This window comes from Enhydra lutris, unplaced genomic scaffold, assembly GCF_002288905.1.
Source record: "Enhydra lutris kenyoni isolate GAN:26980312 unplaced genomic scaffold, ASM228890v2 scaffoldscaffold24, whole genome shotgun sequence".
Lineage (NCBI taxonomy): Eukaryota > Metazoa > Chordata > Mammalia > Carnivora > Mustelidae > Enhydra > Enhydra lutris.
In genome coordinates this window covers 1,921,152-1,947,610 of record NW_019154108.1, presented here as the reverse complement: position 1 = coordinate 1,947,610, position 26,459 = coordinate 1,921,152, and the positions used below count along the sequence as shown (strand labels likewise).

The 26,459-nt window shown below is 42.2% G+C and overlaps 1 protein-coding gene across 1 annotated transcript; it reads left to right on the top strand.

The window, feature by feature from the left end:
• Positions 1 to 767: 767 nt before the first annotated feature.
• On the top strand, positions 768 to 21,626 carry LOC111150721 (selectin L). Its single transcript, XM_022508275.1, has 8 exons — positions 768 to 875; positions 1,939 to 2,020; positions 4,201 to 4,587; positions 5,509 to 5,616; positions 9,299 to 9,484; positions 12,833 to 12,961; positions 16,934 to 16,952; positions 21,238 to 21,626. The coding sequence occupies exons 1-8, from the start codon at positions 873 to 875 to the stop codon at positions 21,254 to 21,256; spliced, it is 933 nt and encodes a 310-aa protein (XP_022363983.1). The 5' UTR covers positions 768 to 872; the 3' UTR covers positions 21,257 to 21,626.
• The last annotated feature ends 4,833 nt before the right edge of the window (positions 21,627 to 26,459 follow it).

Below are 26,459 nucleotides of genomic sequence, written 5' to 3'. Positions count from 1 at the left end.
GAATCACAGACCTGTACCCCTGAAACCAATAATACATTATATGTTAAATATAAATATAAAAAATCTAATTTTGTCATCACTCTTCCTTTCCATCATATAGGTCCTAATTTCATATGCAGTCTATTTCCTTCACATTTTACACTCCAGAAATAAAAAATGCTCTAGGGCCCCAAACTTCCCAGGGCAAACACTTCCCCAGGGCTTTGCCTTCTTTAGGGCCGAACTCTAGGAGGTGCCATTGCCAGGGACCTCCAGGAGGGGGCACGCAAGGAAAGAGGGCACAGGAACCGTCTACTGAAGCTGGGCCAGCATCGGGAATTGGTGCCAAATGCTATTTTGATCGTGTGTTTTTTGCAATTATCTGGGACCCGTTACCATGGATAGCCAAGAGGTAGTGCAGGGTTTATCCAAGAAGAAAGGAGGGAAAGAGAGAGAGAGAACGGAGTGGAGTGGAGAAAGGGAGGAAGAGAGAGGGAGAAGGAGGAGGAGGAGACAGAAAGGAAGAAAGGCAGGAGGGAGGGAAAGCAGGAAGGCAGGAAGGATGGAAACAAGGAAGGAAGGAGGGAAGGAGGGAAGGAGGTGAGAATCTAACAACATGTCCCGGTCAGCAGCTCTTCCTCTCTCAGGGTGATGACAGAAGCCAGGTTAGGAAAGGGGTGGAGAAAGGGGAGCAAGAAGGGGGGAGGGATGAGGGGAGGGAAGGAAGACGTAAGACTCAGTCTGAGAAATGAAAAAAAAAAGCAACCCTTTCTGGTGGCCTCCACGCAGCCTCCCCAAACGCAGCACACCCAGCTGTGGGTGAGGACCCAGACACCCTGGTGCTGAGTGGAGAGGCTGCGTTCCAGAAGAACTAAAGAAGGACAAATAAAGCCATGGTGAGCTTCTCAGCCTCAAAGATTTCCAGGTGCTCAGAACCCCCTTGGGATTGCAAAGACAGGTGGCAAAGGACAAGAAACGAGACACTTCATTTTTGGTTTTAACAAAGCCAAGAATTAAAAATGCTGAGTCTAAAGGGTGCTTCTAGAATCTTTCTTCTCAGATGTGCTGATTTCTCCTCATTGACTTGTTTCTGGTGAGATCCTTGAGGAAATTCTATCTTGTTGAAATGGGCAGTTTTGCAGCTAAAACACTGGGGCTACCTGAAAGGCAATAAATTCAGAAGCTATGGTTTTAAGGTGTGCAGAGAACTTGTGGTCTGGATTCTGCAAAATGTATTTCTTTTTAAATTGAAAAAGAAATGAACTGCTTTTCTTTACTGGTGCCCGACTAGCTAATACTTTTAAGTATTTGAAGCATTGAACCACTGTAATCTAGTTTAAGATTTTAGCATTTAAATCTCAGACATCAGTAGTTCATTAAACAACAAAGAACACTTTAAGGGGTGCCTGGGTTGCTCAGTGGGTTAAAGCCTCTGCCTTCAGCTCTCAGCACGATCTCAGGGTCATGGGATCGAGCCCAGCATCAGGCTCTCTGCTTGGCAGCAAGCCTGCTTCCCCCTCTCTCTCTCTGCCTGCCTCTCTGCCTACTTGTGATCTCTGTCTGTCAGATAAATAAATAAATAAAATCTTAAAAAAAAGAGAACACTTTAAAAATATACATGTTAGATATAAAATAGTTTCATCTAACAACTCAGCAGAAAGTACAAAAATTATTGAAATGTAGAAAAGAATCAGGGTAGTAATAATCAGCAACCTGAGGCTAAAAGGTAAGGGTAGAAAAAAAGCAACAAAAGAAAAGCTACAACTCTGTAACGGTTTTGAAGCAAATTTAATGCTACTTTTTTCATGCACATCTAAGAAACCTCTCACTTCAGACAGGGTTCATGAGCAGAGGTATTTTATTTTGAATTCTAAGAAGGTTGCAACCCCCTCCTTAAGGTGCTGTAAACTTGTGATTTAAGAATATAAATCTAACTATAATTCTGTATTTTCTTTGCAGATATTTCCATGGAGATGTCAGGGCTTTCAGAGGGGTTCGCGGACTTCCGTCAAGGTGTGGGTCTGGGCCGTGCTCTGCTGTGGTATGTGACGGTATTTGTTTATTGCTAAGCCCTTCTTTAACCTGTACTTAGTTTCCTTAAATATCCCCTGAGTGCATGCAATCGCAGGGAAGATTATGAGGTAGATAGTTGTTAGTTCTATCCTTTTTATGAACATCTTTTTCTTCCTGTTACTTTCAGTACCTCCCCCAGAAACCTCCTAACCCTGACACACCTTTGTTGGACTGTCTAGATCTTGATAATTCCACAAAAGTCTTAATTATGAAGAAATAAAGTCAATTAAGAAATATCTGATGAGACACTTACAATCCATACCAAATATTTAGCAGGGAACTTTCTTTCTTTCTTTCTTTTTTTTTTTAAGAGTTTATTTCCAAGTAATCTCTACACCCAACATGGGGTTTGAACTCAAAGCCCAAGGTCAAGAGTATCACATGTTTTCCAACTCAGCCAGCTGGGCGCTCGGTGCTCTTGTTTTCCTTCAGTAGTTTAGTGCACATCAGTGTCATTTCTACAACGGAAGTGTGAGCTCCTGAAGCTCAGAATATACATATATATATATATATATATATATATCACTTAAATTAACCTTTAAATTTAATTTTGAATGTATTTATAAATTTATACATATTAATGTATGATGTATTTCTTATATATTAATAATATATTAGTTAATATGGTGATAATATAGAATATATTTATTATATTATATAATATATTAACATATATTAAATTTATATATAAATGTAATTTTAAATATATATATTTATTTTAAATATATATATGCATATATATATTTCTGCTCCCATTGGTGTGGTGAGTTTTTATGTCTGATTCTTTTTTTTTTTTTTTTTATTGTCTGATTCTTGAAGATTCTCCATCACTTGTCTTGAACCTCCTTTCCCCTTCCTAAGTAAGCTGGTGCTTCTTACCCCCAGCTTAGATTTTGAGCTCTGGCCAAGCAAATGTGCTTTCCTCTGCCCCTGACACATTCCTTACACCATGTCTACCTCATGTCACTTGCAAAGCTAGTGCTCTTTTCATTCAACAAGTGTTTTTACAAGTCCCTCTAATGTGCCAGACACTGTTCTAGGCCCTGGGGAATACAGCACCAAACCAAACAGTTTCTTCCCTCTTAGAACTTATATCCTGGTAGAATGTTCCTTCAAAACTCTGTTCCAAATGTGTATTTTGTTACATTCTTTACTCATTAATCATATCTGTTTCTCAGTTCTCTGTTCACTTCTGGTATGTTTAATTGGATCAAGATTAATTATGTTTTCTTTACGTCTGTTATTCCTTGTTCAGAATCTTTAGGAGACTGTGAAGATTGGATCTATGTTTTCTTTGGTATTTCTCCATGGCTTTTGCGCTGCACAATGAAAACTCAATAGATATTGATGGCCACAAAAACATTTACCTTAACGGGAGCACAGTGTTTCACATAGATCATACCATGCTTCGAATGGCATATAATACCATGAGGTCATTGCGTAATTATGTGTTTGTTTCAGTCTTGTTAAAGCCCTCATATTTGAAGCACCCTATGATTACTAAACACCATCAGCTGAATATCCTTGCGTACAGAACGATCTAAATCAATTTCATAATCCTGCAGCATTTAGTTTTTTTTTTTATAGCTTTCTTTTTTTTTAAAAATAGGTTTTTTTTATAGCTTGAGCTATGTATGGAGGATTTCCCAGAAGCAGCTCTTCCTGTGGTAAAAGATTACCTTTTTGATATGAAAGAGAATACTTAAAGTATGTTGTTATTCCTGTCCTTATATTACTTCTCCCATAGAAACATAAATGTTGGCTTTTAGGAAATTATCCCACGATAAAAAGAAGTGGGCAATACATTTTAAGGATATATAATTATGCAGAAATAGAAAAAGAAATATGAATTTTTAAAATATGGTGATTAAATTTCACTTGGAAGAATTTTGGGGAAAAATGAGGTTATGAAATAAAATCTTAGAAGCTACCAAATTTGTCTAAAATAGAGCAATGGGCAGAAAGTATTACATGTTACTGTGAAAAGTGATTAGGACCTAAAGGTCTAGGTTCTACCTCAAATCTGCAAATGACTGATTCTGTGGTCTTGGTTTTGCCATCTTTAAGTGGTAGGCTCAGTCTGGATTACTTCTCGCTTCTTTTCAGCTGTAACCGTGAGCCCGTATAATTCACGCTCATGTCTTGCAGATTTCCTTGCACGTGATGGAACCGACGGCTGGACTTACCACTATTCTGAAAAGCCCATGAACTGGGCAAAGGCGAGAAGGTACTGCCAGGAAAATTATACGGATTTAGTTGCCATACAAAACAAGGGGGAGATTGAGTACCTGGAGAGGACACTTCCCTTCATCCACACTTACTACTGGATAGGAATCCAGAAGGTAGAAGGGATATGGACGTGGGTGGGAACCAAAAAGTCTCTTACCAAAGAAGCAGAGAACTGGGGAAATGGAGAGCCCAACAACAGGAAGTCCAAAGAGGACTGTGTGGAGATCTACATCAAGAGGGTCAAAGACGCAGGAAAGTGGAACGATGACTCCTGCTACAAACAAAAGAGAGCCCTCTGTTACACAGGTAAGGAGGGGCCAAAGTGTGGAGAGCGATGGGACTCATCCCAGAGGGATGGCAGGGAGGGCAGCAGCTTCCAGCACATTCCAAAATAAATCCAGTCCTCTAAATAAAGAATAATAAAATAAAAATCAGGTCATCTCTGTGCATTCTTGGTGTGTGAGGCTGCTCCTAACACCCAGAAATGACACCTCGAAATCCATTTCTGTCAGTATGTAAGTGTGTGTAAGAAGTAAGGCAGGAAAGTGGAAGCAGAGATGGATCTGGCCGGGAGTTCAGGCTCACGTGACCTCTGTTTCCTCGCTGTAAGGTCGGGGGCTTTATGCTCATTCCTCCTTCTTGGCTTAATCTTATATCATTCCATAGCACAAAATATTGCTGTGTTTCATTATTTGTGGAGGATGGAAATTTCTGTTTTCAGTTCCAAAACAGCCAGTGTTTTCCCAAGTCATATGTCAACAGTGAAACACAGTTCATTTGCTCTCTTGTATATTGGGCTCTCTACTGATTTAGCAAATGCAGACTTCTTTCTTTCTCTAGTACTTTCTATAAAGGAAGGGATTGCCAGGCATACTGCAGAAATGGTTGAGGCTAGGTCATAACTAACCTACTTGTAACATTTAAAACAAAGTGATTCCAAGGGTTTCAGAGTACGACACTAAGTTTCCCCAAAATGCTATAGAGTATTGGTGTTGGCAAATTCATTCTATGCATATGTCTGTGGCTATACGGCCGGTATATCCCATAAATTAAAAGATTCTAGCATTTGGTTTTATTGCAAAGCAGCTACGAATGTGCAAATAAACCTTTCCTGTTCATTCAAATAGTTGCAGCCAAAAACTTACCTATACCTGAAGAAATGACTATGAGTACTAAGAAGTAATCATGTTAAAATAATTTATTTCTGACCCCCGCATCCCCTTAAAGCTTCCTGTCAGCCCTGGTCGTGCAGCAACCATGGAGAGTGTGTGGAAACCATCAATAATTCCACCTGCAACTGTGATGTGGGCTTCTACGGGTCTCAGTGTCAATTTGGTAAGCCCCTTCCTGACTTGATTCTTGCTGTGTATAGTCACAGGGTCCCTGTAGCTTGTGGAGGTTGACTGGGACAAAATGATACTAGCCATTCCGAGAAATGAGAACTTTCAATCAGAAGAGTATGCTTGCACAATGTGGTTATGTTTCCTGAATGGTTTCATAAGTCAGCATGAAACTTCAGTTCACTTCTAGCAAACCGCCCAAAGAAGGCAGTTGGTAGATTCCTGTTCTTAGGGGACTCAATCCCACCAACTTGTCGGATTCATTAGAAGTTGAAAGCTTGAAAGAAACATTGCCATTTATAGTTAGGAGGGTAAATTACCTATTAGGTAATCTTAATTTCTATGTAGTCCTCAAAATTATGACAGGATGAGGCTGAAAAGAAAAGTTCACATAATGATACAAAATGTAGGTCAGAGAAATATGGTAATAAATCCAACACATTTATTTGGGCTAGGTATTTTGGGGGGATAGAAAAGGAAATCTATTATAGATTCTGCCCATAAAGGATTTGCAATTAGCTAGTGGAAGTTATATATGCTCATAATTTCATTTGATGGAAAGCAAGGTAAGTTGGAATTAAGTACCTAATGAAAGAATCTGGCCTTTACTTGATAGCAGGAGGCCACTTAGTATCTTAACACCTGCATTTGGACACTATTCCTAGAAGCAATGTGTAAGATGGACTGGAGAACAGAAAGAGAAGATGGAGAGAATCAGTAGGAGTCTCCTGAAATCATTCACAGTCATGGTGATAGAAACAGAAAGCAAAGAGTACATAGACTCAAAGCCAAGGAGTCTTTGACCCAGTCAACTCACTACTGAAAGAAACATCAAATCCTTTGATTGATATTGATTGGGTTTCAAAACTATGGTTGAAGCGTCTGGTGCACAGTATAGAAAATTATAAGAAGAGAAAAGCAATGTCTGTAAAGGGTAAAGAATTAAAGCCAAAATAAATTTCAATGTCAACCAACCGGAATAGGTCTTACTCATTTCACTCAATTCTTACCCAATACTTTCACTCTACTGCTGAAGTTTATTTTTATTATTTATTTATTTATTTATCCTTAATATTTTTATATTTTATTTTTTTAATTCTTATATCATCGGCATGCCCATTTCACTCTCTTTCAAACGTTTTACTGTTTTTTTTTTGTCTCTGCTTTCATTTTATCATTCTTTTCTGGCCTTCTTTCTACCTATAATCATTTCTCCTTGCATTTCTTCATGGGCACTTACTTACCCAAGCCCTTATGCTACCACTATTTCTCATTTTATGTCATTCTGTCTTTCGTCCAGGGATTCTACATGACCCCACTTTGGTTAAACTTACCAACTTCTGTGGACTCACAGATTCATGTGAGCTTTGGACTGACAAATCTTTGTCCAGCCCTGAATTCCAGATATCCTAAGCATATCTTTTGCGATGCCCCAAAGATTATAAAATCAGTTGTCCAGGCCAGCTTTCCTTTTTGTGTTTCTATCTCATTATGGGGCACACCACCATTTACATGAGTACTCTGGTATGAAACTCGTTCACCTCCGTTTACATTTATGCAAAGGAACACAATGCTCATTTTTATAACTTACTGTTTCTTTAATTTCCTCCTATTTATCGATGCTGCTACTAGTGCCCCCATTCCTCCTAGATTATTGCTTTAATTTCTTAGTTGAGTTCCACAAGGTTAAATTAGCTCCCCTTAATAATACTGTTCATGGGACGCCTGGGTGGCTCAGTTGGTTGAGCAGCTGCCTTCGGCTCAGGTCATGATCCCAGCGTCCTGGGATCGGGTCCCGCATCGGGCTCCTTGCTCATCAGGGAGCCTGCTTCTCCCTCTGCCTGCCATTCTGTCTGCCTGTGCTTGCTCTCTCTCCCTCTCTCTCTCTCTCTCTGACAAATAAATAAATAAATAAATAAAATCTAAAAAAAACAAAAAATACTGTTCATACTATAGGTAGGCTGATTAATCAAAAACAATCAAACTATCGTTTGTCCTACAGGATGAAACCTGAACTTCTCAAGCTTAGAGAAATGCTTAATACATAATAGGTACTCATTAAATACCTGAAAAAAGATAACTGCATTTTGCCTTAGCTCCTACCTTTCTTTCTTTTTTTTTCTTTTTATGATTTATTTATTTATTTATTTGACAGACAGAGATCACAAGTAGGCAGAGAAGGAGGAGGAGAAGCAGGCTCCCCGCTGAGCAGAGAGCCCGATGCGGGGCTCGATCCCAGGACCCTGAGATCATAACCTGAGCTGAAGGCAGAGGCATTACCCCACTGAGCCACCCAGGCGCCCCTTCCACCTTTCTTTCTAATCTCATTCACATCATCCCCTGCATCCTCTTTCCTTCTAGTAACATCACAAAGCTTGTTGTTCTCCACACTTTTCATGTGTGCTTCGTATCTCACTGACTTGCTCATGGTTTTCTCTCTCATTTTGACATGGCTAACACACCTGTTCATCTTTAAGACATAGTTCAGGAACCATTTTTTTTTCCAGAAAGCTTTCTTTGGACCCTAAGGCAAACTAAGTCTCCCTATTCCCTGTTTCAATTGCTGCACATGTTTCTTTCTTGTTTGCCTCACTTTCGTTGGAGTCATCCATGCGCTTGTCTATAGTCCCTGGGAGACTGACGCTTGAGATCAGTAAGTACTGTTTACTGCTTCCTATGGCAGAATGAGACTAGGCCTGGAGTATATTAGGCATGTGCTTACAGGTATGAGTTAAATTGGAGAAAGTAAGTTAATTTGGACTTGTACTGTATATGGAAAATATAAAAATCTTCTAATGTCTCTAGTCCATTCTTCATTGAAATCTCAAAACTAAGGTCACAATGATGACTCAAATGTGATCATCAATAGGACACAAGACTTGAAGTACTTCCTCAAATGGCATGGCAGGCCCTACAAATGTGAAATCACTATTTCTAAGGCTCAGTTTGATCTACTGTGAACCACAAGTCAGGGACATAGACTCTGGAGGGGCTGAAGGTAGGACCTAGAAAGGGTGAAGACAGACTTAAGACTGATGCTTCCTAAAGCCTCCCCACTCTTTTCCACATCTCCTGCTCCCAGCATTCTAATATACCTAGGAACTCTGATGTGACAGCTATTTCCAAACTGAGCTAATCATTCCCATGTAAACCTATGTAGGTTTAAACATTCTCTCCCCAGATAATGCCAACAATAATAAAAAGACTTAGCTTAGTGTTTAATTAGGACTTCCTATGAGCCAGGTTCTCTTCTAAGTCCTTGACTTACATTAGATCTTTTAATTTCCACCCCAGCTCTAGGAAGTTAATACAGTCATCATGATTCCTCTTTCTTCCTTCCTTTTTTTTTTTTTTTAAGATTTTATTTATTTATTTGAGAGAGTGAGAGAGAGCATGAGCAGGGGCGGGGGAGAGGCAGAGGGAGAGGGAGAAGCAGGCTCCCCACTGAGCAAGGAGTCTGATGTGGGACTTGATTCCAGGACCCTGGGGTCACGACCTGAGCCGAAGGCAGAGGCTTAACCAACTGAGCCATCCAGGCGCCCATGATTCCTCTTTCACAGATAAAGAGACCGAACCTGGAAGGGTTAATTCACCTTGTGCCAAGGCAGAGCTAGGAGTTAAGCCCAGACATCAAGTCCTCTTCACACCAGCCAGTGCTGTTTCTTTTCTTACTGCAGTGATTCAGTGTGAGCCTTTGGAAGCCCCTGATTTGGGGACCATGGACTGTCATCAGCCCCTGGGGAACTTCAGCTATTCCTCCAGGTGCACCTTCAACTGCTCTGAGGGAACAGAGCTCATTGGGATTGAGGAAACCACTTGTGGACCTTCTGGAAACTGGTCATCTCAAGAACCAAACTGTGAAGGTGAGTAACTCTTCAAGCCAGAGGTTTTGTCATGGCCTCCTTGGGTTTACGGACTAAGAAAATGCAGTAGAGACTTGCTAAGAAGTCTCTGTCCTCTTTGGAACACAGTTTAATCTAACTTAGATCGCACTGTGATGTTTTTTAAAGGGATTATTGTTGCTTAAATTGAAAAGAAAAACCACAAACAAAAAAACAGCCAAATACCTCTGAAACCATCTCACAGTATATACATAATTTTCAATAATACATGGTGTGGCTGTGAAGTGTGTAGGCCTGATGATTCACAGACCTGTACCCCTGGGGCAAATAATACAGTATATGTTAATAAAAATAATTAATAAAAATAATAATATGTGGTGTAATTATACTGTTTTATTTTAGTTTTCTCATTGTCATGGCATAAATAGTCAGTCTTGTTGAACCTCAGTTAAATGTTGGTTGTTCTGTCCTCTCAGTAACCCTTTTTATGTGTCATCTTATTGAACACCAACCAAATTCCTTCCCAGGGGGTTGACAATTTTGGTGTTCTGGTTTTGGGGGGTTTTGTTGTTGTTGTTTTAAAGTGGACTCCACGCCCTGTGTGCCCAACATAGGGCTTGAACTCACAACCCTGACTGAGATCAAGACCTGAGCTGAGACTAAGAGTCAGACACTTAACCACCCGAGCCACCCAGGTGCCTCAGTAGGGTTTTTGATTGTTTTATTTGGTTTATTCTTTTTTTTTTTAAACATTTTATTCATTTATTTGGCAGAGAGAGATCACAAATAGGCAGAGAGGCAGGCAGAGAGAGAGGAGGAAGCAGGCTCTCCACGGAGCAGAGAGCCCGACGCGGGGCTTGATCCCAGGACTCTGGGATCATGACCCGAGCCGAAGGCAGAGGCTTTAACCCACTGGGCCACCCAGGCGCCCCTATTTGGTTTATTCTTAAAATCATTTTTACCTCCCCCCCCCCCTCTTTGAACTCTCAGGGGAATAACAACTGCTGTGAAAAATAAACACACAGTCTCTTGATCTCTCTCTCTCTCTCTTTTTTTTTTTTTTCATTTGAAATATGGTGGGTTTTTCTTTTTAACTGTCAAGAAGACTATCCCTGGGGCGCCTGCATCGGGCTCTCTGCTCAGCGGGGAGCCTGCTTCCTCCTCTCTCTCTGCCTGCTTGTGATCTCTGTCTGTCAAATAAATAAATAAAATCTTTAAAAAAAAAAAAAAAAAAGAAGACTGTCCCTATATGGGAGAAAACTGGTGGCATCTGAACTTGTGAAGTTTTGGTTACACTTTCTACATTTATGCAATGGAGTCACAATTTTAACTGGCTTAATTCTCAAAAAGTTATCAAAATCACATTGAAATCATAGAACTAAGTTGAGCGACCTGCTGAATTTTATAAAGGTTGAGTGACTCGCCTCAGAGAATTGGGGTGTTTTTCAACACTGCTTGCTTTAGATCAAGTGACAGGTGGGAATGCTGTGCCCTCACTGAGCACATTCCCTGACTGCTCTCGTCCCTCTCCATGTCATCTCCAAGGCCATGTAGCATGGCAACTTTCCAGCAGTGCTGGAGAATTACCAGGACTGGGGCAGCAACAACTCTACCCTCTGCCACCTTCCCCCCACCAAGGGCTGTCAGGGCCCCTGGCTTCCCCTCTGACTCACCACTCTCCATCATCATCAGGAAAATAAAGTCTGGGAGCGGCATTATCAGAACTAACTTTTTAGAGATAATAAATGTCTAGATTCAGCCAGGTGGTTCCACAGTTGAGTCAAGAGACTTTGGTTAAAAACTTTTGGTCAAGGGAGGGTCTCTGTTCAGAAATACTCAGAAATAACTTTCCTTTTTCATCGAAGTGATTCGGTGTGAGCCTTTGGAGGCCCCTAATTTGGGGGCCATGGACGGTAGTCACCCCTTGGGGAACTTCAGCTCTACCTTCACGTGAACCCTCAACTGCTCAGAAGGAATGGAGTTAATTGGGGAGAGGAAAACTCTTTGTGGATCATCTGGAATCTGGTCAAGCCCTAGTCCAAAATGTCAAAGTGGATAAATTTGTCCTGATATAATGAATATTTAAAAATGGAACTGGTGAATGGGAAGAGAGTGGGGAAGATAGATTAAACCTTTAAATTTCATTGTTAAGTGTGTATGGCCTAAAGATAAATTTGTACACATTAATTTACTGTAAGATCCTAGGCTGTTCTTATGTCTTCCTTCAATGGCAGCCTTTTCTCTCTTCAGCTGATTTTTAACTCCTATCTTAACAGCTAGGCACTAGATGCTTAGTGTTAGATGTTCTTATCTTAACAGCTAGGCACTGTCTTGGACTTATTTCTTACTCATTCTTCCATTCCACTACTATCTCATTTCTGTTAGTCCATTTAAATGTCTCTACAAAGGTCACCAGTGACCCCCTAATTCCCAAAATAGCAGATATTTCTCCATTATCACTAAGCTGATGCCTTCCTAATCTGTGTATGAGAAGGACCATGTCTTCCTCGTTTCCATGGACCCCCCCCCCCACTCGACACAGTGCCCATGCTAAATAAGGTGAATAAAAAAGTTGTCCTCTGTTTGGGTCATCTGGGAACTTGAGCCTATTTTCTATTATACATTTGGGTGTGAAGGAGGATGCACCTTGGAAATATTCATCAAAGTAACACAAAGAATAAGGGACACAGACCCTCTACTAATATATAAAAGTACATTTATTTGATTGGTGGTAACAGAACATAGTTTTTTCATATGGGTAGTTTTTCAATAAAAGTTCCCAAATAAACTTAGCTCACTCTTTCAAGAGGATAGAGCTGTATTCATCTACTTATGTGTAAAGGAACTAGAAATACGTGGTAAGGCCACATCACTTGAAAGATAGTTTAGTGTAGGTACTTGCCATGCAAACAAGTACATTTGTTTGCACAGCTGTTTCAAAATAAAAGCATTAATAGTTTCCATTGACTGATAGGTTACCTGGTTCAGATCAATGGCTTTTATTTTTCTTGAAGTCATATTAGACATGTTAGGTCTTCTCAGCATCGTCAAGTCCCAACTATTGAACAAGGCCATGGAAATAAATACAACGATGACCACTTTTTGCCAAGATTTTTAGGTACTTCTTCTGGGAGTTCCACGAACTGCAAATCTGGAGATTAAGAATTTATAGGCATTGGGGTAGAAAAGCTTGTCTTGTCTCTACCTCTGCTGTAGACTCATCTTGGTCCTTCCCATGCCAGTGTCCTCATCTGTCAAATGGCATCACGTGGGCTCTTACTAGGAGATGTGGGGAGGAACAAAGCCTAACGTCATGAGTTGCTCTGAGTGAGGACTGCCATGGTCTCATGCTCTGTATCTCTCTTTCAGAAGTGGACAGGAGCTTCTCAATGATCAAGGAAGGCGACTATAATCCTGTCTTCATTCCGGTGGCAGTCATGGTTACTGCTTTTGCTGGGCTGGCATTTATCATTTGGCTGGCAAGAAGATTAAAGAAAGGTATGTGAGTTCACCTTCATAGAGAGTAATACAATTCAAAGTGGAAAACAACACAGAAACCCACAGGAAATTAAGTATGGTCAGTTCAACTGAAGTGGGATACCAAGTTCTGTGTCCTGTTGCCAGCATCCCTGGGGATGTGTGAAACAGCCCATGCACACGTCCGTGACAACAAGTTGGCTGATTTGTGCTTATCCTCTGACAAACCTTTAAAATACCTACTGTCTTCAAGGTACCGTGCCAGGGTGATAACAGACAAGTGAGATATTTTAACGGTTCTTTGCTCTTCTTTAATTCTGAACAAAGGATGCATCATCTCTGTCCTCTAAGACCCTAAATGCCTTTGATCTCAGTGCTACAATTCCACTAGAGAAGGAATCTAATGACCAATAAGGTTTTTAAGGCACTCTTCCCCAAAGCCTGAGTCACATACCTGTCTGGCTTCTGACGTGTGGGAATTGCATTGTCCCTGGAAAGAAACCCTCACGTTTTCTCCCCAGTGTCCATTCACTGAGGATACAGCTTTAACCCAATGCACAGCATTCTCTCCCCCCGCCCACCCCTCCACACCCCCCCACCCCCACCCCGACTCCGGCCTGGAGAGGAAAAGCGAATAAGGAGGGCCGTTTGAGGAGCCGCTGCTTGGAACAATACATGGGACAGCACGGGGGAAGAACAACAGCCCCACTCCCCTCACCTCCCCCCAAGTGTGTCCAAACCCTAAACTGGGACCGACTTGCTGGTTATGGGCCCACAGTCTGTGGCAGGCCCTGAGTGTGCACTGCCACATCTGGCCAAACTTACCTGGCAGAAACATTTAAGACTAGGAAGTTCAGGGACAAGACCAGCTTTTGAGCTCTCCCTGCTTTAAGTTCGGAGGCCATCGGTGACCTCGAAATAACTGCTAACCAGCTGTTTGCGTTACCTTTCTATGGAGTCAATTCATCGCCATTTTCATTTTACTTCCATCGATTATTTACTCGATTCTGCTCAGTGAGTGCGGTCTATAAAGGCTGCCCCTCACCCATCCTCACCGTCAGTGGCAGGAATATTTATCTACCCAACCCTAATGGTCTTCTCCTGTGATCTGATCTTTCATCCCCAATTTAAGAATGACACTAGATTAGTTTTATAACCAACCCAGAAAGATGATGGAAGGGACACTGTTGACGTGCAAGCACCTCCTTAGGGCCAAGGGAGGGCACCAAGCAGTTCGAATGTTTCTGCTCCTGCTCTTGGGAGTTCTGCTAAGACTGGATCCCATCATCGTACAGTGCGATATGACACACTCAAGTACTACTCTAAGGCATGGGAAGAAAGAAGGTTTTTTTCCTCCCACCACAGATGATCTTTTCCACTGAGACTCCAAAGCCTGACGCCAGAGTCCTCTTGAGGGGTAGAGAATGCAGTGGCCCATTACACACCGCCCTCTGGGAGACGGGGGCTGTTCTCTAAACAACCTCTAAGGATTTGGGGGCTGTGAGTCACCTTAGTAAGGAGCATAGTCCCAAATTCCAAAGTCTTTTTAATAACTGTTAGTAGAATCAAAAGACCAGAGTGAAGTCACTTGCATTCAGTAGCAGGGTGTGGGGTGCAGGGCGGGGGTTGGCTGGCAAAGGTGGTTCTCTCAGCAGGGGTGAGAACAGCAGTGGGGTTGTTTTTACATTTTTTTACATTGGTGTCATTTCTGTACAAGATCTCAAACTGATAACGTGAAAACTACATGCCCCTGCTGTGGGATTAAGTGTGGGGCAAACAGGAAACAGATAACGGGCAGTGAGGCTAGATACACGTATGCTAGCAAAGAGAACAGAAGCCCCAAAAATCACTCACTCTGTAGGGAAGTCGGGTGCCTTTAATGTAGCATTTTAATAGACTTCATCTGCGGAACGCCTTCTGATAGCTCCAATTTTCAAGTGACTTCACCTTCCAAAGATTGTAGTTGTCATTTAGCTTTTTGCAACAAGAAGAATGTTTTTACTATAGAAACAGTGTTAGGATGATGGTTAGGTTCCCAGGCTAACCCCCCAGAGCTTTTCTGACAGTGTAGCTGACACATTTACAAGAAAAAAAGTTAAATGCAATAAGTCTCATGTGTATAGTAGTTATCAGCTCCAAGGATGTCACAGGTGTTTGGGGTTCAGCAAGCTGGAAAAAGAAGACAGGCGAATATTTAAGACCTAGTACCCAGTGAAACGACTGGATTCTTGCCTCCTGTCCTGTCCTCAGAGAAATCTTCTAAAACTACAGTTCGGCACCTGCCCTAATTGTCTTGATATCCAGGTTTTGCTCCATTGTTCTGGAAGAGAAATAAATCCAGCCTCCAGAAATGCATGTCCCTCTGAATGGGCTTGCCTAGAAACACGTTTTTCCCCTAGATAATCATTCTCTTATGAGTCATTATCATTGCCCCCTTTGGTAAATAAGGAAACTGACGCAGGGATTTTAGGCCAGATGTCTCACATCCCATATCAGCAGGGGCCAGAATCAGAGATCAGATCCCCACCCTCACAGGCCCTCAATACTGGCAGTCTTCAGATTAATGAGGCTCTATGTTTTCTCTTGGTTGGAAGAATTCCCCACCCAAACCAACCCACAGGGTTAGAATAGGACACGAAACTGAACACATGCCCCTTAGTTCCTTTTTCTTCAAGCAGACCTCTCTCAGTAGTAACAGATTCTTGCCCACGTATTGTTATGTGTGTCATTGGTCCTAAAAGGAAAATGTATTTCTATGAAGATAAACAAACGGAGCCTGAAGTTAGCTCAGATTTCATTCTCCTTGGTCAAATGTATTCAGCCCATGTCATCAGAAGGCTGAATTTTGGAGGAAATGTGTAAAAGAATAAAGTCTAACATTTTAAATGCTTAAAACAACATCCGAGCACTGTGTGTGTGGTAGGCCCTGGCCTAAATACCTGGAATACATTTTATTTTACCAACTCGGTGTGGAAGATGTGATTATCACGCTCCTTTCACAGATGGAGGAACTATGGCCGGAGAGACTAAGCCGCTATCCGGACACACAGCACAGCTGATAAAGCAGGGTTTGCATCCAGACTGGATGATTCTAGAGCTTCACGTAATCGTCACAGAAGCACAGTGCTTCCCAGCGATTTGTCTGTTTCTCAAAAATATTTTTTTTCTTTTTTTGCTTTTATTTCCTCTGGAGCCTAACTCTGCAGTTTGTTCATTAATCTACTTAGTTACACTCTTTTGTCTTTGGAAACAATGTAAGATGGTTTATGAAATGCATTCCACAGAGTAAGTTAAAATCAGTTTAAAAATGGGTAAGAAAAGGAAGGCTAAAATTTAGGGCATAAAAAGAAGTTGGATCAAGAGGTGGAGTTAGGACACAAGAAGGTAGGTCATGAAATCCTGTACACTTGCTAGGAAAGGGTCTGGCTCCCGGCAGCCAATCAAAGAAGGGAGTGTAGCTGGTCATGATGTCACTGTGTTTGTAAGGTTAAAAACACATCAGTTACTCAGATGAATGAGTAATTCCTACCCCTGGGACCCGAGTTAAATTTCTTTGTGGATTCTCACAGACAAGGTGGTGTGAGACGCAATGACACATACTTCCAGCCCCCAAGTCTCTTAGGGGAGAATCTGAAGGTGGGCTGAGATGGCAGGCGGGAGGGGTAAGCATGTGCCTGGGCAGAGCAGGTCTGCCCGTCTGGCAGTTGGAGCTAGACGTCTGTCCTTACGATCAGCGGAGAGGATGAAATGGAATGCAGAAGCATCTATGTCAATGGGTCTGTTACGCACGAGTATACACCACTGTTTGAATTAGCACGTAGAGCAGGAATCTCAAATCCCCTTACACAAAGATGGGGTTCACCAACAAATACGCAGTACACCCCAAAAGCCAATTTTGGGAATGGGACTCTGCTTTTGCTCTTACTTTAAAAAAAAAAAAAAAGGAAATATCTGCTCTCGCTGATGCCATTTTTCTGTTTCTTCTATTTTTAGGTAAAGAGTCCCGGGAAAGGTAAGTTTCATCAGCGAGAAGTTTCTACATCTGTTGATCTTTTCTCCACCTTCCTTGAGATACTTCCCGTTATAGTCAGACATGTTAACTCCTTGGTAGCTACATGAGGTCTCATTCAAATGCGGTTTCTGTATAAAGTGATAATCTACTAGCCTCTTTTAAAAACTGTGCTTTTGGCTTCTATGTGTGTGAGTGGTTTTTGCTTTAGGGTCAAGGGATTAGAATGAATGAATGAATGAATGAATGAACAAATAATGCCCTGTGAAGAAAGGACAGCTACATGAAGGGAGCTCTTTCTGATAATCCCTGAATTTTCTGTAAGGATTGGAATCACGACAGTGTGTCTCTTCTTGTCCTAGAAAAATATAAGGGCAATACCAAATACAGTGTTTGTGAAACATTCATCAAGCATTTATTGAGAAACCAATAAATCCCAGGCCCTAAGAAGGTATAATTCTGGACCCCAGGCCTCCGCGCCTGGTACAGGAAAGTAAATGACTACTTCTCTGATAAGCGTTGACCTTCAGAAACGTGGAAGAGGTGGGGAACATGAATTCTGCCTGTGGCTTCCCCAGTGAGGCAGTTTCTTTTAGCCTGGTCTTGACCCTCAGACTCTTAACTACAGGGAACAAACTGAGGGTTGCTGGAGGGGATGGAGGTGGGAGGAGATGGGGTAACTGGGTGATGGGCATTAAGGAAGCACATGTGATATAATGAGCACGGGGTGTTGTAGGCAACGGATGTGTCACTAAATTCTACGCCTGAAACTGATAATACCCTATGTGTCAACTAAATTGAATTTAAATAAAATATTAAAAAATGAGAAAAGGGGGAGATATAAGGCAACATAAGCCAGATCATAACTTATAAGCCCTATTAAGGAGTGTGGACTTAATTCTGAAGTCTTTGGGGGTAAAGCAGGTGAATGCCGTGCTGAAATTTTCACCTTACGAGGATCATTCTGCAAATAGGGGAGCTGGATGAGCCCAGAGGCGAAGAGCAGTTCTGGAGGCACTTGAAGTTATTAGGTTAAAGCTGATGGTTCCCATCTAGAGAAAGAACAGTGAGTTTGAGTTCTGAGGTAAGAGGTAAAATCAGTGAATGTGGTAATTAATTGGCGAAGTGAGAGAGACAAGAATCAAAGAGGTCATCATGGATTTGGTCAGGAACGGGTGGGTGGTTACTGTCTATACTGTACTATTTGCTGAGAAGGGAACACAGAAGAATGAGAAGTTTTGGAGGTGAAGGTCACAGGTTCGGTTCTGTCTGTGTTGAGCTTTAGGCGTCTGGGGCTCACCCACAGTTCATTGGTTGCACAGTGGCCACCTTGGGGCAGGAGAGTGGATTTGGGGTTTCTCACATTCCAGGAGGTTAACTGCTCTTTTGGGAGCAGGTACAGTCATCTGGGTAGCACGTGGAGTGGGAGAACAGAAGAGGTTGGGGGAGAGGGGGCAGGAACATGGGGGACATCTGTATTGAAAGGATTGATGAAGGAAAGGGAATGGGGAGAAGTTGCCAGAGAGGCAGAAGGAAGATGAGGAGAGTCTGGGTCATGAATGCCAAGGAAAGAAGGAAGCAGAAATGGTTTCCAGGGCTGCTGGGAGAACCAGTGAGTTCCCACTGGATGTAACAAGGGTATCAGTGCAGAGACTGTTCTGTGTTTGAGGTCATGACCGAAGTCTGATAGCCAGGCGTGGAGGGTTCAGCGGGTATGAGGAAGTGGAGACAGAACAGGTAAGCCATCTCTTTTTAAAAGCTTGGCTAGATGAGACAGGAAGTGGATGACTGGATAAGGACATGGGGTCAGTGGAGGTTCTTACATTCTAGTTTATTTTATTGTCCTATCTTCTGTTCAGTGCCGTAAATGGGGAACTAGACCCTTCTCTGGGCTGGGCTCCCTATTTCTGTGGGCAGGAAATCCACAAGATGTAGAGATTTCTTTCATGCTCACACCCATTGAGTGAAAGTCTTTCCTGGCACAATCTACCCAGAGCTGTTTTCTCATCACAGGAACCACCTGTTTTTTAATTGCCACTAGATAGAAGCAGACCAGTTCAACTTTTTAGAAGATTTTGGGGGACAGGAAGAGAGGCTGGCAGGAAGAGTATTAGCATTAATTTAATTACCACACTCAGCTAATTCCATATAAATTGTAATGGCTCACTGATTCTGACAATGAATCAGTCAATAGTTGTTTATGGTGTACTTTTGTGTTGGAACAATGCTAAGCTTTACTGAGACACCAGCAGGAGTTAGTCCTTAGCCCTGACCTCAAGGAGATTTTTATCTAGCTGAGTAGTGAAGACAGAAAAATAAAAAAAAATATATTTTCAGAAAAATATAAGGCAGAGGATGGTGATGGACAATGAACTCTGTGTTAAAGGATTTTTTCAATACAGAAAATCTTACAAAGAAGGTGGATCCTGGGTTGGTTTTGAAGAATGGATGCCATTTAGGTGTATGGCGAGAAGCAGGGCAGAAAGACTACAGGGAAATGATTTAAACATGCTACGGCATGGGGCTGGCACAGCGTGTTCAGAGGGCAGTTCAGGGTGCAGAGGAGCTGTCAATAGAAGTTGGAAAGGAAGGTTGGCCCCATCAAGGTAGGTCCTGAATGCATCACCAGATGTTCTAGAAGGATCTAGCAAAGGAGCATTATTTGCCCAGGTGCCTTGAGACAACTCTCATTTATTGACCAAGGTGACTTCAATTCATAGAATTATAAAATTTTAGGTATTGAAGTGATCTTGATGGACATCATGATCCAACTCTCTTTATAACTGAGCTATTTAAGTAACGTTCCTATAGGCCCTGAGCTAGTGACATGGTTAAGATAATTGTAAACATTTATGAAGCGTTAATTCCACACTGCACACTGCTCTGGGTGTTATAGGTGTCTGAAATCCTTCCGTGTTGCCTATAAGCCCCCGGGGGGGGGGGGAGTACTATTAATACTCTCATTTTACGGGTAAAGGAACAGATGCAAAGAGAAACAAAACGTCCAGTCTGAGGTCATGAAGAATGACAAAACTGAGATTTGTACCCATCTGGATCCAAAGGTCACGCTCTTCATCCTTATGCTTCTAGAACTCTGGACTCACTGATAAGAGTCCTGAGTCCCAGACACCCTCCTCCCCCAGCGATGTGATGATTCTTCTCCCTGAAGCCATTTGTGATGGCACTGAGGATGGGTGGGATGGAAGAAGCTGAGCGTGTTTCTAGAACAAGCCAAACATAAAATGAGAACCATCACACTAAACATTGGAGCGTTTTTTCTAGAGCTCTGGCGCCAACCCACACAGCCCTGGGTGCTTATCCTTCAAAGCTCTTCACCGGTGAATGACCGACTCCTAGGGCACCTGTGGTTTCAGTTCTTGCCGGGTTATTTTCACTGTTCTGCAAATTGGTTCTGTTTACCACCTCATTTGGTTTCCAGTGTCTAAATTCTGCCTGGGTAAAAACTACACCCAAGATACGCAGGGAGATATGATGCCAACCTCGGTGGAGGGCATATGTGAAATTTTGTTTTCAGAAACATTTTTATCTCTGCGTTGGCAAGCGCGTTTGCAGCTGCTGAACTGTGGTCTGCCCTGGCAGGTCATCATGAGAGCAGAGTCTCAGAATCCAGTTCTCCCTTGGAAAGGTGCTATTAAGACCCGCTCTGTTTAGCTTTTCCTCCCCCACCCTTTCCCCCTCCCCTGCAAGAAGGAGACAACGGTGTCACACACACACAAAGGTGTCGTTTATTTCATGAAACTAGATTCGTCACCATTTCCTTAACTCATGGCCCACCAGAATCAGGCATTTAGAATCACCACTGTACCTTGCGTGAGTTTTGATTTTTCTCTAATTTCCCTTTTTATTTGAGCATTGTCATCTTCTACCGCTTTTCCTTGACTGCCTGCTGCTCAGAATCTACCTAAAATGCCCCTCATACTCATCCGATCTGAAAACAAAGGCTGTGCCCCAGAAACGTCTTTAGGTGTGGTGCATGGACCAGCAGCATGGACATCACCAGGGAGCTCATGAGAATGGCAGCATCTCGGGCCCCACCCAGACCTACCGAATCAGTCCTCGTTTTCACACCGCCTCTGGGTGGAAGCACCCGCAAGTGTGAGAAGCCTTGCTCTACGGTTTGCTTCTCATTCCTTTGCTTTAGTGAATCTCTTGTCCAAACCTACCTGAAAGGCATTTCCTTCACTCCTCTTCTGATATTTGAACACGGTTCAGTTTTGCAATTTTTAAGCTCCTTATTTTAATTTCTGTTCCCCTGTTTTTCTTTCAGCATCAATGATCCATATTAAAGCACCCTTCGTGGAAGAAAATTCTTCAGCTGCTCAGGTGTTACTGGACCCTTCAGATCCGTCCCCGGAATGTATCACGTGGTGTTGTCTCCCACTTTGAAGATGAAGTGCATCTGTTCCAGGGCATCTGGAAAGATTTTGGCGAGACCGGCAAGCTCTTTCTACTCCCGCTGTGCCCCTCACCCACCCCTGCAGCCCCGCCTACGGCTGTGCATTATATAGCTCAGTGTTTTATTCTCTTTTTCATGGACCATGGGGGAGAGGATTGCTATGGAATGTAAAGATGTCCAGTTTTGCTCTCTATCCTGACTCCATTTCCAGTTCTAATTCCGCGCTATAACTGCTGACCTTAAATACAGTGGAAACCTGACCCATGTGTTCCTACTGCCTCCGTTTCGTTGCAAGTTTTATCTCCCTTGCCCTCCGGTTGCCTCTAGGGGTGCATTCTTACACATAAGTTCATAAAAGTGATGTTGTTCTTGCTTTCCAACTCCAACAGAGTAATGGGGTTCAGCTCCAAACAGAGAACATTCTGCTTGTACGGTAGCCTCACCTTCTGGAAATGAAGGTCATCCTATTTAACTGCCTCCACACCCCCCCACCTTCTGCCCCCCATTCTGTCTCTTGTTCCCAGCTGGCTGGCTTCCACATGGAGCATCTCATGAGGACCAAATCAAAAGAGAGAAGAGAGAGATAGCCTGCACTGATTTTTTTTAATTTATTTTTTATTCTTTGGTTTTCAGTGTTGTTCTTTGTACTGGACCCCCCAAGATATCTTGTATTTGATGCTTTTTTTTTTTTTTTTTTTTTTGTTTTTTTTTTTTTTTTTGCCCCCCCAAAATTTTTTTTTTTTTTTTTTTTTTTTTTTTTTTTTTTTTTAGTGACCACTCTATTGTTAATTTTAAAAAATCACCAGAATGCTAGCTGCAGGCAACACTTTGATGTCAGGTTAAACGAGTGGAAAGAGATTCCTCCCACCCCAACCTTCTTAGTGATCTACTGAGATTCTCTGGATCTTTAAGATCCATCTCAGTCATCCCTGCCCCCAACTTCTTTCATAACTAGTCCTCTCACAGCTGGTCCAGACCTGTGGCCTCCTGCTGCAAGATTGGTCTACAACATGCAGTTTTGTGCTTAGTTGTTTTTTTTCCTAACATTACCTAAAAGTCAGCATGTGTATGTTTTCTCCCAGTGACATTCTACCTTCCCTAAAGGCACAGATTGTGTAGGAGCAAATAGTGTGTTGCTGGTATGAATGGCCACAGGACCTCTCTCCATGCATACGATGACCCGAGCAGACACTCATCCAATGTGGCTAACTTCTTCCAACAGGATAGGGACCTGATAAAAGCCAGTTGAAATCCCGTCTTGCCCCATGGCCAACACCGCTTTCATACAAAATTATACATGTTATGGTCATGATTTTTTGGTAATGATTGTATTTTCTTTTCTCGAATCCATCTCAGATCCTGCTTTACAATATGAGCTGTTGCCAAAAAATTCTCCATGTTCTACACTATGAATCTAGGCTATATTATTTACATTCATGTAGCTTAAGATATATCCTTTAGAGTTGTACAGTGCACAACCTGCACAAACTCACACAGCGGCCCTAGTGTCTATTTCTTGGGAATAAGGTGTATTTAGACTTAAAAACACAGTCCTTAGTTGAGCCCTAAGGCTACTATGAGATCCTAGGAAATATGTCATGCTATATCTATTAGATAAAGATTCATAACACTCATAAAAAATAAATAAGGGTTCATAAGATAAATTTTTCTAAAGACCATGGGTTTAGCCTCCCTGAGACTTAGTTTCCTGTTTCCTTACCTATAACATAATGAAACATGCCTTCTTTACCTCCCGGGGTTATTGCGATGATTGAGTCAGGTAGGAACTCGTTTTGTGAATGGAACCTTAAATTTAGATTGCTTTCCACCAAAATCTTGCCTTCTGTGCTTTCTTGGTGTAGGATTTTGGATCTTATGCATGGGCTTGAGCAGAAGCAGGTCTGAAAACTTGTCCTAAGCTTAAAAACCAGAGGGTCCTTCCTTTATGTTCAAATTGGAACCCAGTGCTCAAATTCCCACCACAGGTCAGCTCTGCTACCTGCACCCTTGCTGGAGTGACACGGAAGTTCACGGGCTGGGGAGCCCCACTCGGTGGGAATCCTGCCTCTACCTCTATGGGGTGACCCTACAAGTCATTCACCTCTCTGGATTTCAGATTTATTTGTGAAATGGGACTACCATTATATTCCTCACATAGTTGTGCTTCAGATTAAACGAAATAACCCCTTTCTTTCATAACTCAGAATACCAACCTTCATGAAATTGACAGGAGTCCAAGAAACAGAATTACCCATTCCTCTGGATTTGTTTACCAGAGCTCAGTGAGCCTGGGCCATATTAATTCAGTTTCCTAGGGAAATATCTCTTTAAATTGATATTTAATTTTATGACCTTAGCTCTGATATAAAAAAACCTGTCACCCGAATGTCACACACTTCCCACATACGCCCTAGTTTTCACCCTTGACCTTCCCAAGACTATGCTGTGTTCTTTGACACAGTCTGAAACAGACCAGCTCCATAACGATTTAATGAGAAACAGATGAGTCACCGTAAGAGCCTTCCTATCCAAATCAGACTGTGGAAAATTAGTAAAGTTATCCTTTAGACGTCTATGCTCTTCCCCTCACAGACCCTATTCTCTGCCATCTGTCTCTTCATTTTGTCTTTTCCACAAAGTTCCTTGAACATTTCCCCGTCTTGACTCTAGCAATTTGATTCTTCCCCCTGTTTACATGCCCCATTCAGGAAATAAAAGTCACTAGAACCAAAACAACCCGTAACCCATGGCAAAGGACAGGGAAATTATTAGCAGAAATAATGAGATTTTCACTTCCCTTTAGCCTTACCAGTCTTGTCTTATCTAACAGGCTGTCAGCATTCCATGAAGTAGAGCCTTGTCTGTGTGACCTTGAAAGGTTAATTGGGACTAAGCTTTACTCGGGACCTTGGCTGAAGCTTGGTCCAAGCCACACTTCTAGTGTTAGCGTTTCCAGTACTAATAGTTGTAACAGCAGGAGTTGCCATGATGACGATACTGGTAGGGTAAGAGATTTGTAAATTTTATAAATTCGTAAAGAGATTTTGTAAATTTGTTAATTATCTTCAATTTATTTTAGTTGACATCCAATTATCTTATTTGACATCCAAGTCCATACCATATCAGGAAAAAACTGTCTTTTTTTGATAAGGCTCTAAGGTAGAAGAATTTTACAAGACAGATTACCAGAGGCTGTGGACACAGGGGGCATCGGGTGGAAGGAAAAAGCACCTCTAGTTGCAGGTCAAGGCAGCATGTGCTATGGGGTATTGAAGAGTGCAAGTAGGAGATGCTGCAGTTCAGAGAGGCAGGGACCACGTGGCAAAGGGCAGCAGAATTTATAGGTAGAATCAGATCCTGATAGAGGTCTAATTAGCAACCAGAAGGTGAGGTAAGTATCCAAAGCAAAAGTGTTGAAGGCAGAGATGTCAGACAGGCTTTATGGGCTTTGCAGAAGACCAGCAATGAAAACGGCACAAAACAGCTTTAAATCCCAGGCGAAAACTTGCAAAATTTATTCTGGAGTTTCTGGGAACCCTTGAGCAAGAAAGGGACAGGACCACAGTGATATTCTGGGAAGATGAACACGTCCAAGGGTTTAAGAGTGGAGAGCAACGGAAGCAGGGAGACTCGTCAGTAAATGTAATTATTCCAGCCTGATGATTAGGGTGGGGCCAGGAAGATTCCAGTGTGAAGCTTTTGGTCTCTGACTCGCTGGGGTGGAGGGACAGGGAGGGGAAATGCAAGGGAGTGCAACAAAGCATTCAGAAAGGAAAAACGTAAAACAAAGGTTCTGGTTAAATATGGTTTATGCAAAATTTTTTTTTTTCAAAGAACTTGTAGGAAAGTCCCTCCTTTGTTATATTTCCCCTTCATGAACGTATCTCTTTTATTGTTAATATAGGATTGAGTCAAGGATACAGTCAAAATGGCTTTGGATTCACAAAGGCAGTGGTGAAGACTGAGAATAGGAAAAGTCCCCAAACTCAGAGCTCTTTAAAATGTGGGTTTGAATCAATTCTGACTCCTTAAATGAAAGCAATCTGAGTAGATTCAGAAATGCAATTTGGATAGAGACCCTGATGCAGGCTGGCCAACCTTGTCTCAAAGTGCTGAGAAGTTTCTGAAAATACCTGACGGGGGGGGGGGGGGGCTCACTTTGATTATGTGGTCTAAACCCTGTTTCACGTGGATTTAGACCTAATAGGCAGAAGGCATGTTTGATGCAGCATGTAACTTGCATGATGTGCTAATTACTTCTGGAACATTGTATGAACTTCCTAGAGAAATCAGCATCTCTCTAGAAAGCATAAAACCACAGGACTAGGGGCGCCTGGGTGGCTCAGTGGATTGAGCCGCTGCCCTCGGCTCAGGTCATGATCTCGGGGTCCTGGGATCGAGTCCCGAGTCGGGCTCTCTGCTCAGCAGGGAGCCTGCTTCCCTCCCTTCCTCTCTCTCTACCTGCCTCTCTGCCTACTTGTGATCTCTCTCTGTCAAATAAATAAATAAATAAATCTTTAAAACAAAACAAAAACCACAGGACTAGTTTCCAAATTTTTCTATTATGAGGAACACTCATTGAAGGTACAAAATTGAAAGATAGTAGTTATTTTTACTACCCAATAATTCAGAAAACACAGATGTATGGATGGATGATGTAAAAAAAAAAAAAAGACTTCTTACCTGAAGGGTAGTTAAGGCCCAGAGATTAAAAATCACTGCTTGTCCCTACCTTGTAATTTCTTTCTTTTTATCCTTTTTTTTTTTTTTGAGATTTCGTTTATTTGAGAGACAACACGTGCCAGAGCAGAAGCATGTGTGGGGGGAGCTCGGAGGGAGGGGGAGAGGGAGAAGCAGACTCCTTGCTGAGCACGGAGACAGACCTGGGGCTCGATCCCAGGATCCTAGGATCATGACCTGAGTTGAAGTCAGATGCTTACCCCACTGAGCCACCAGGTGCTGTGAAATTTTTGTAAAGAGCCCGGCTTTACAGATAATCACTCTTTTCACCTTCATCACACTGTGTATTCACAGCCAATCCCCATGCAAATACACCTGTGCTTGATTTTATGGATGAATACAGAACATTTCAC

Bases quoted from the DNA above. Each gene is read 5' to 3' on its own strand.
- LOC111150721 (XM_022508275.1), top strand. The intron at 4,588-5,508 runs GTAAGGAGGGGC...ATCCCCTTAAAG, and splicing joins GAGAGCCCTCTGTTACACAG to CTTCCTGTCAGCCCTGGTCG. The intron at 5,617-9,298 runs GTAAGCCCCTTC...TTCTTACTGCAG, and splicing joins CGGGTCTCAGTGTCAATTTG to TGATTCAGTGTGAGCCTTTG.